The sequence below is a fragment of the Rhinopithecus roxellana genome, chromosome 17 (assembly GCF_007565055.1).
Source record: "Rhinopithecus roxellana isolate Shanxi Qingling chromosome 17, ASM756505v1, whole genome shotgun sequence".
Classification (NCBI taxonomy): Eukaryota; Metazoa; Chordata; class Mammalia; order Primates; family Cercopithecidae; genus Rhinopithecus; species Rhinopithecus roxellana.
The window spans coordinates 97,058,937-97,069,677 of record NC_044565.1 but is presented as its reverse complement, the minus strand read 5'-3'; the positions used below and the strand labels follow the sequence as shown (position 1 = coordinate 97,069,677).

Sequence of the window (10,741 nt, the reverse complement as noted above, 5' to 3'; positions counted from 1 at the left end):
TTAGAGATGATGACTTACCTCCTGACACTTGCACAGCCTCCCAGTTCTAGGGTGAGATCATTTGGAAAGGAACTAAAATAAATACCTTGAAACGGTTCAGTTCCCAGCTAGCTTCTGTTGCAGCTTTAAAATCATATTGTGGCACCCATTTCTCACCATGAAAACTGCCGGAGATGGTGAGTGCTGTTATTCCAAGAACACCAGCAGAATATTTCTTGTTCACTTGTTACCTTTTACTTTGACCTTCGTGCCCTAGTCCCTTGTAATAAAAGCACTGTTGATTCAGATATTAACAACAGGACTGTGACCAAAATGCTAAATTAAAATATCTAAGACAGGTTGTTGTCCAGAAGCCAGAATAATTTTAATCAGGTTCAACCTCAAGACATATACATTAAAAAAAATACCTTGCATTGGCCGTGCGCGGTGGCTCAAGCCTGTAATCCCAGCACTTTGGGAGGCCGAGACGGAGGGATCACGAGGTCAGGAGATCGAGACCATCCTGGCTAACACGGTGAAACCCCGTCTCTACTAAAAAATACAAAAAACTAGCCGGGCAAGGTGGCGGGCGCCTGTAGTCCCAGCTACTCAGAAGGCTGAGGCAGGAGAATGGCGTGAACCTGGGAGGCGGAGCTTGCAGTGAGCCGAGATCGCGCCACTGTACTCCAGCCTGGGTGACAGAGCGAGACTCCGTCTCAAAAAAAAAAAAAAAAAAAAAAAAAAAAAAAAAAAAAACCTTGCATTATTTGTTCCTTTAGTTAAGCATGAAATCACTCTCTGTAATTATCATTGTGAGGAATATCTAAGTGTATAGCATAGAGAAGAGTGTAGATGAAGAATTCACTATCAGCTAAGATTGACAGGAACATGGATGCACAAGAGTGTGTTTTTTCTCAGTGGTCCTTTATTCTGTGCTCCAAGAGGAGCTTAATCCGTTAGAGCTTCCTACATGCATGTCATGGTTCCCGCCATCAACAAATTTGCAGTTTAATCCAAGAGACAGAAACCCCTAAACTTGAAACAGTGAGGGAGATGGAGTTAATTTATTAATGCCCTTCTTTTACCAGGCATTGCTCTTATATTTAACAACTCTGGAGGTAAATATATAATTACCTCCATTTCACAGATCAGAAAACTGAGATGAAGAAGGGTCATAATTTTGGTCTGAATGAGAGATAATTCCCACTTATAAATGAACACACTACGTTTCTGATTTTTATAGCTCAGAAAACGTTTGGATACTGGTACCCACCACTGAGAGATGAACCCATTCTGGGTGTGCTTGGGAAGGAAGACCAAGGATTGGTTGGGTCTAAACTGAGGTAGCATCACCAAGTAACTGCCACTCCCAGATCCTCTAGGCCTCGTCTGAGGCCTCCTGGCTTCTTACATTGCCCGCATTCCCCTCGGTGTGAGAGATCTCTAACAATGACCACAAGGAGTTTAGAAAAAGAGAAGTTTCTTACAAACAGAGATGCATCCAACAGCCAGATGTCCAGGCTGGATCAACGATACAGGCTGGACTTCCCCCAGCCCAGGTGATGTGACTGCAGACCTGAGCTACTGAACATACTCTTACCACATCAGTGAGACAAAATTAAAATTAATATTATATTTACCTTTTTGAAAGTAAAAGCAAGTTTATTAAGAAAGTAAAGGAATAAAAGCTTATTTCATTTACTTTTTTTTTCCTGTTTTTTTTAGAGACAGGATCTCACTCTGTTAACCAGACTAGAGTACAGTGACACCTTCTTAGCTCACTACAGCCTCGAACTTCAGTGCTCAAACAATCCTCTTGCCTCAGCCTCCTGAGTAGCAGGGACTATAGATGCAAGACTGGTTCATTTTTTTGTAGAGATGGGATCTCTCTATGTTGCCCAGGCAGGTCTTGAACTCCTGGCCTCAAGTAATCCTCCTGCCTCTGCGTCCCAAAGTGCTGGGATTATAGGCATGAGCCACTGCACCCAGCTAACACTGTATTTTAAAAGTCCTTACCTTTGGGGAAAGTTCCCTTCTCCCAATCTGTGCTTCTAGAAGTAATAGTATAGCAGCCCCACAGTTATCCAAGATGTTACCATTAGGGAAAACTGGGTGAGGGGCACACAGAATTTCACCATATTATTTATTATTATAACTCCATGCGAATTTATACTTATCAAATAAAGTTAAACAAACACACTTACATTTCTTTTTAAAAATTAAAACTTGGCCAGGCACGGTGGCTCAAATCTGTAATCCCAGCACTTTGGGAGGCCGAGGTGGGCGGATCACAAGGTCAGGAGATCGAGACCATCCTGGCTAACACGGTGAAACCCCGTCTCTACTAAAAAATACAAAAAACTAGCCGGGCGAGGTGGTGGGCGCCTGTAGTCCCAGCTACTCGGAAGGCTGAGGCAGGAGAATGGCGTAAACCTGGGAGGCGGAGCTGACAGTGAGCTGAGATCTGGCCACTGCACTCCAGCCTGGGTGACAGAGCGAGACTCAGTCTCAAAAAAAAAAAAAAAAAAAAAAAAAAATTAAAACTTAAAAATGTGTACTTAAAATTTGCTAAGAGGGGAGATCTTAGGTAAAGTGTTCTTACCACCAAAACAAAATGATAATACCAGAAAAGTGGCAGGAGGGAGTTTTGGCAGGGGGAGCTGGGTACGTTTTTGGCCTTGGTGGTGATAGGTTCTCCGTATATTGAGATGTAAATTTGTACAGCTTTTGACATGTCAGTCATTCCTCAATGAAGTGGGTTTTTTTAAAAAGCTAAACAAATATTATAGCAGCAGCATTAACTATCATTTATTCATTCACTCAACAAATATCTATTGGACACTTACTGTATGCCAGGCACTGTTGTCAGTACCGGGAGATAGCAGAGAATGAAACAGGCAAAACCTTTCTCTTGCGGAGCTGGATTCTAACGCTAGTTGGCTAGACCAAGGCTTCATTCCAACAGGTTGCTGAAAACTCAAGTTATTACATAAACACTAACTACAAAGTTTACTTCCTCAGTTTCCCCAGAGGAGAGCTGATTAGGTTTTTCTGGGCTGCTTGACAAGACTCAGACAATATTTGTGAATACGAAGCTTTGTCCCAAGTGGTAAATAAATTTGTTTAGAAACACCTGTAAAGTTTAAAGGTGTGCTCTCTTCAACGCCTTTGGAAACTCTAACTCCCTTCTCTTTTGTACTTTTGCTTGCTGTCCGCTACAGAGTGTCCAAGCACCAAGCTGTGCACACAGTCGCTCCCGGCAGAAATGCTTAGGATGTGATCCATGAATCGTAAATCCCAGCTAGTGCTCACAAAGGCAGACGTTTCTCCCCAAGACCATTTCAGTGCTCCAGAGGTCCACAGACATCCAGGAAGATGCAGCGGGCAGACAAAAAATGGCAGCCACCGAAGCGCTGAGGGCAGCCCTCCTGGCCACTTCTGTCCCAGCTCCAAGGGTCTCTCCACGATGGCCTGCAACAGCACGTCCCTCGAGGCTTACCCGTACCTGCTGCTGAACACCAGCAATGCCTCGGACTCCGGATCCACCCCGCTGCCCGCACCCCTCAGGATCTCCTTGGCCGTAGTGATGCTGCTGATGACTGTGGTGGGGTTCCTGGGCAACACTGTGGTCTGCATCATCGTGTACCAGAGGCCGGCTATGCGCTCGGCCATCAACCTGCTGCTGGCCACCCTGGCCTTCTCGGACATCATGCTGTCCCTCTGCTGCATGCCCTTCACCGCCGTCACCCTCATCACCGTGCGCTGGCACTTTGGGGACAACTTCTGCCGCCTCTCAGCCACGCTCTACTGGTTTTTTGTCCTGGAGGGCGTGGCCATCCTGCTCATCATCAGCGTGGACCGCTTCCTCATCATCGTCCAGCGCCAGGACAAGCTGAACCCGCGCAGGGCCAAGGTGATCATCGCGGTCTCCTGGGTGCTGTCCTTCTGCGTCGCGGGGCCCTCGCTCACCGGCTGGACGTTGGTGGAGGTGCCGGCGCGGGCCCCACAGTGCGTGCTGGGCTACACGGAGCTCCCCGCCGACCGCGCCTACGTGGTCACCTTGGTGGTGGCCGTGTTTTTCGCGCCCTTTGGCGTCATGCTGTGCGCCTACATGTGCATCCTCAACACGGTCCGCAAGAACGCCGTGCGCGTGCACAACCAGTCGGACAGCCTGGACCTGCGACAGCTCACCAGGGCGGGCCTGCGGCGCCTGCAGCGGCAGCAACAGGTCAGCGTGGACTTGAGCTTCAAGACCAAGGCCTTCACCACCATCCTGATCCTCTTCGTGGGCTTCTCCCTCTGCTGGCTGCCCCACTCCATCTACAGCCTCCTCTCTGTGTTCAGCCAGCGCTTTTACTGCGGTTCCTCCTTCTATGCCACCAGCACCTGCGTCCTGTGGCTCAGTTACCTCAAGTCCGTCTTCAACCCCATCATCTACTGCTGGAGAATCAAAAAATTCCGCGAGGCCTGCATAGAGTTGCTGCCCCAGACCTTCCAAATCCTCCCCAAAGTGCCTGAGCGGATCCGAAGGAGAATCCAGCCCAGCACAGTGTACGTGTGCAACGAAAACCAGTCTGCGGTTTAGGGGGCCAGGGGGCCACAGAGAAGGGGCAGCTGAGCCCGGGTCCCAGGGTGGGCTGGTCTGTCCTGTTCTGTTGCCTGGCATGTTGGTCATAGTCTGCACTTTGTGGTGGCTATTTAAGCACAAAGGTACTCATTTGTAATCAGATGAGCTGCAGCGCCCAAATTTCAAATTTTGGCAAGATGAATTATTTTTGTTTCTCTTTGCAGAAGAGCCGAATACAGGGCTGATGGGAATTGCAAAGTCATCAAGGCAAAAATGGAGTGGGCTGGGGCGTGCAGAAGTTGGGCAGAAAGGGAGGAGGAGGGCAACAGGGAGTGAAGCTGGTTGAGTGTGGGGTAGGAGGATGGGGCGGTCACAAGAGCTTCAACCTGCCCTCTGAGCCCTCTCTGCACCTGCTCAAGAGAAACCCTGAGAAACTCCAGTGGGTGTGAGCTCCTGGGTGTTCATTCGTTTTGTTTGACACCAGGGCTCTTCAGCTATTGATGTTTGTGGTGTGTGGGGACTCACAAGAGGTCCTTTATATTGATCAGATGTTCATTTCTTCCCATGCCTAAGTATCTTTCCTAGAAAGAAACGAAAATCACACGGGGAAGTGGAGTGAGCCTCTGTACTTTGAGCTCCCTGGAATGATGCATGGGAGGCCTCAGAGGCTCGAAGCCCAGAGAAGGTCATGGGTAGCCCAGGTGAAGTGAGAAGCACATCCGGGAGCTCCTACATGTCCCCAGCGCCCCCCACCTGCTGGGTCCACCCTGTCCCTGCACCCTAAGGCCACTCGGCCTGTCTACTGGAGAACCCTTTGGTCCTTCCCTCTTTCCCTCCACCCCTGTCCCTGCATCCCTTCATTTTCCTCCCCTCCGTTTCCCGTGTGCTATAACTCACCTGCTGAGCAAGCATCTGTAGTGACCTGCTTTCAGTGTCAGCAGTGGGCAGGCTGGGCTTAGTTTACACATTTCCTTCGGATCCCCTTGAGCTTCAGAGCCCTTCAAGCCACCAAATCCACTTCAGCACTGGACCCGCTGCAGGCGCAGCACCAACGAGCCCAATTCTCGGGGTCCCCATTGGTCTCTGTGTTCCTCCTACCTCACTCAGATCCACTGCTGCCATCCTGTTTACCTACTGGGACCAGATCCCAGAAGTGGAATTGCCCGAAGGGGACTTCCCTGCTTGTGCCCTATTCGGCCACCACCAGGGGTCCCCACGCTGGCATATGAGGGTCCTGAGTCCAGGGCATAACCCTGAGCCCACTGAGCTCTTTATTGTTCCAGATCTGAAGAGGGTGGGAAATTTAAGGAGCGATTTAGAAAATCTGATTCCAGGTCTGACTCTATCAGAAACTAGTCACGTGACTTTGTTCATTTCTCATTTCTCTGGGCCTCAGTTTCCCCATATGCCAAACAAGGAGGCAGGTCTAGATGATTTCCAATGTGCCCTTTCATCTCTCAAACACTCTGATTCTGAAACGTGTGTTTTCTGTCTGAAGTCATCAGGTCCCCTGCATTCATTTATTCATCCATGCAAAGAGCATGCATTAAGTGCCTACTAGATGTAAGGCAGTGGGGGAGATAGTGATAAATGAGGCATGGGCCATGCCCAAAAGCGGTTGTCTGATTTATCTCAGGATCATTGTAACTCAAATTCAGCCTAAGAGCACAGAAGCCCCATTTTTGCTTCACTTCCCATTTCTTTCTAAACTGAATTAAGAGCCAGCCCCTCCTTCTCAAACTTTCTTCCCACAGTAGTGGTAACATGGGCAAAGAAGAAGAGGGGTGAAAGGAAAAACATAACTTCCCTTAACCCTCCTCTTCAGCCCAGAGGAGGGTAAAAAGATAATTGACACTTGTTCCCCCTCGCCTCCCTCCCCGTTTATTCCCAGATGGAAAGAGAGGGAGAAGATGAGCAACTGACATGTGACCAACGGAGGTGGGTCCCATCAATTCTGTGTCTCCAGTTCCCCCAGCAAGGTGGGGATTTGCCTTCAGCTCCATGGAATAGGGTTGTAGTTCCCCAGCAGTGCCCAACAGCACAGCCAAGCCACCAAGGGGACCAAGCCCATGGGCGCCCCCCTCTGGTGGGCATTTCAGATAATTTTCTGAGTTCACAACTGAATAAATGAAGGTACCAAAATTTACATCGATCAGTGTTATATGATGTATGTTGGATAGTAATATACATGTTTCAAAGTAATAATTTTGTATATATTTTAAATAAAGTATTATTGCTCTTTCGGTGTATAAGCCTCTATGTTCTTGCCAAAATTTGCACCAAGACCACACATATTAAGCCCAGAATCCAATACCCAGTACCTGTATATCAATTTGTTCACACTGCTATAACAAAATGCCTCAGACTGGCTCATTTATCAACAATAGAACTTATTTCTTCCAGTTCTGGAGGCTGGGAAGTTCAGGATAAAGGTGTAGGTAGATTCAGTGTCTGGCAGGGGTTCCCGCTCTGCTTCATAGATGGCACCTTGTGGCTGTGTCCTTGCATGGCAGAAGGAGAAGGGACACTCCCTCAAGCCTCTTTTCAGGGGCACCAATCTCATTCACCTCCCAAAGGTCCCATCTCTTAATACTATCACATCGAGTATTAGTTTCTAACACACGAACTTTGGAGACACCAATATTTAGGCCACAGCAGCGCCCTAAGAAAAAAGGCTTCAGGAAGTCTAGAACCTGAAAGTTACTAGCAAAAGCTGGAAAGACTAAAGATAAGATGACAACCGGGAGACTGTTGGAACAACATGGGTCACAGCTGGGTGCCCCCACATGTTTTGTTTTGGTTTTTATGATGGTGCTGCTGAATCACTCCAGCCAGTCTCCTCTGACTTGCAGTGTGCCACTTTCATAATCCTACCTGGCCTTGTTTGAACCTTTAACAAACTTTGATTTCCTCAGATACCAAGCAAATATCTGGTTCTGGTCTCCTTCCCTGAGATTTGCAGGATAAGCACTGCTTCATTGCTTTATTTGATTTTATTTTTTTGAGATGGAGTCTCACTCTGTCACCCAGGCTGGAGTGCAGTGGCATGATCTTGGCTCATTGCAACCTCCGCCTCCTGGGTTCAAGAGATTCTCCTGCTTCAGCCTCCTGAGTAGCTGGGATTACAGGCATGCACCACCACACCCATCTAATTTTTGTATTTTTAGTAGAGACGGGGTTTCACCATACTGACTTCCTGACCTCAGGTGATTTGCCCGCCTCGGCCTCCCAAAGTGCTAAGATTACAGGCAGGAGCCACTGTGCCCAACCCATTGATTTATTATTCATTTTTTTTGCATCTTCTCTCTAGTCCTGTGGTTCACTCAAACCCTGCACTCTGCGTGAAGTCTGGGCAGCTTCACAGCTAAATTGTCTCTGTAGGGCCTTAGGCAAGAGAAAGAAACTGGCTGACCATGGTAATAACCCTGGAGGCAGACACCTGGGATCCTTGGGAGATTCTTGCATTAAAAATGAGACACAAGGAGGTCTCAGAAGTGTCCTCCTACTTGTAACTACTCCTGCAAATCTGCCACCTTTTCATCTTGAATTGTAGTCCCCAAGGTCCGGGTGAAACAAAATCAAATTTCCCTAGGATGTTCTGATGACCAAGACGAACAGCAAATACCTAGATCGATTCTTACTTTGCCATTCTGAGCCACGGGTATATTTTCCCTGCACACAAGTCACGGTGCGTGCTTTTGTTTGTTTTTTGACTCAAAAAAACTTCTGCATTAAGTATTTTCAACACTGCTCAGCTCCCTTGTTCATGTAGTTGGGAACTTTGGCTGCAGAGCCCTCACAATTGTAGGAGTGCCTCGCTCTCTGTGGGATTCCAGGCAAGTGACACGGCATTCCTGTACCCCACCTGCCTCATCTCTGAAATGGCAGAAAAACTCCCAGCCGGAAGACCACAGTGAGGAATAAACAAAATCATGTATGTAAAGGATCTAGTCCAAGGCTGAGTCCATGGCAGATGCTAAAGACATGGAAGCATTAGAGTTGCACTGTCAACCTGCTGATGGCCAAGGTTTGTTCCTTTTGGGCAAGAGTGGAAAGTTCTTTGAGAAAATGGCTGTTTGGTCATTCTGGAAATAAACAAACAAAAGTAAGCAACTCTCTAGTGGAAAGCAGCTGGGTGTCCTGTAACTCAACTCAATACTGACACTACCTACCTGGAGTTAGAGTCAGAACCCACAGGTTGAGGGCTCCGTCCCATAAGACTACCATCCCCATTTCAGATGCCAATCACAAATAGGAGGTGGTCACCTGTGCTTCTGACCCACAGACTATAAATGGGAGTTTCGCACAACCCCCTTCTCAGGTTTGCTTAATTTGCTAAAGTGGCTCATAGAACTCAGGGAAGAATTTTATTTACGTTTACCCATGTATTACTGTATTATTCTGTTCTCACAGTGATAATAAAGACATACCCCAGACTAGGTAATTTATAAAGGAAAGAGGTTTAATGGACTCACAGTTCCACATGGCTGGGGAGGCCTCACAATCCTGGCAACAGGCAAATGAGCAAAGTCACATCTTACATGATGATAGGCAAGAGAGCTTGTGCAGGGGAACTCGACTTTATAAAACCATCAGATCTCATGAGACTCATTCACTACCGTGAGAATAGTATGGGGGAAACCAGCCCCATGATTCAATTATCTCCACCTGGCCCTACCCTTGACACGTGGGGATTATTACAATTCAAGGTGAGATTTGAGTGGTGCCAAAGCCAAACTATATTAATTACAAAGTTATTACAAGGGATACAGGGCAAGGCATGTGGGAAGGGGTGCAGAGCTTCCACGCCCTCTCCCGGATCACCACCAGGGACCTCCACATATCCAGCGACTCAGAAGCCCATCTGAACCTAGACCTTTTCAGGTTTTATGGAGGATTTATTCCATAGGCATGACTGATTACATCACTGGCCATTGTTGATCAACTCAACCTTAGCCCCTCTCCCCTCTCCCTTCTCCTGAGGTTTTGGGGGTGGGGTGAAAGTCCCAACCCTCTAATCCTGTCACAGTCTTTCTAGTGATCAGCCCTCCTCCTGAAGCCACCTCGGGCCCCCAGCCACCAGCCATCTCATTAGCATACAACAGACACTCTTACCACTCTGGAGATACTAAGGCCAGGAACCAGGGGCAGAGACCAAATACATAATATATTATATCACACTCTCACAGACTCGTTCCTCATCCTCATGTGGTCTAGGATTTCAGGGTTCAGTTGACACTAACACCACATCCACAGAAGCCAGGAGCATGAGTTTGGCTTTAAAGAGCAAAATTCTGCTTGCTGACCTCAACTGCACTGCTTCACTCCATTCAAAACCCTCCCTAGGTGGTAAGCTGGCTTCACAGGGCTGCACAGAGGGATGAGATGGATGTGTGATCCAGCCCATTCCCATGCCTAGAAAGCACAGCCTCTGGTGCACGTCGCTGCTCTCGGGGTTGTTCTGAGGTCCCCAGGGCACTCTGGAGCCTGTCTGGGAATACAGAGAGGCAAGAGAAGGGTGGAGGCGGATTGGGTAAAAGGCTGCTGTCACGAAGACAGCCAACACTAAGGGGCCTGAAACAGACAAACTTCATTTCCCTCCGATTAACAGCGTAGGCAGTCAGGTGGGTGCTCTGCTCTGTATGGTTGTTTAGGATGCAGTTTCCTTCCATCTAGTTTCCCACTGTCCCCGGGGCATTGTCCTTATCTTTATGGTCACTCTGGGCTGCAGCCACTTCTATGTTCCAGTTCATGAGACGGGGGAGAGGATGGGGGAGTATGTGCAATAAGACACCCCACACCCCACCCTGGTCTTCCACCACCAAGAGTGGAGGCTCCTGGCCACACGTAGCTGCAAAGGAGGCTGGGAAATGGAGTCCCTTGTCGGGAGGCTGTCTGCCCAGCTCCAGCCTACTGTGGAAGGAGATGGGAGCTGGGCGCAGTGGCTCACATCTATAAGGACAGCACTTTGGGAGTCCTAGGCAGGAGGAGAGCTTAAGCCCAAGAGTTCAGTTAAAGATCAGCCTAAGCAACAGAGCAGAGACCCTGTCCCTACAAAAAAATGCAAAAATTAGCCAAACATGATGGTTCACACCTGCAGTCGCAGCTACTCAGGAGGCTGAGGCAGGAAGATCACTTGAGCCTAGGAGGTCAAGGCTGCAGCGAGCCATAATGGTGCCATTGCACTCCAGCCTG

The 10,741-nt window shown here is 48.3% G+C and overlaps 1 protein-coding gene across 1 annotated transcript; it reads left to right on the top strand.

Moving 5' to 3' along the window:
* The first annotated feature begins 3,012 nt into the window (after positions 1-3,012).
* GPR45 (G protein-coupled receptor 45) lies at positions 3,013-5,053 on the top strand. The gene has a single exon (XM_010360975.1). It carries the CDS (start codon positions 3,263-3,265, stop codon positions 4,562-4,564), a length of 1,302 nt encoding a protein of 433 aa, XP_010359277.1. The 5' UTR covers positions 3,013-3,262; the 3' UTR covers positions 4,565-5,053.
* The last annotated feature ends 5,688 nt before the right edge of the window (positions 5,054-10,741 follow it).

Excerpts from the sequence above, each read along its gene's own strand:
- GPR45 (XM_010360975.1), top strand. The coding sequence starts at position 3,263 with ATGAATCGTAAATCCCAGCTAGTGCTCACAAAGGCAGACGTTTCTCCC.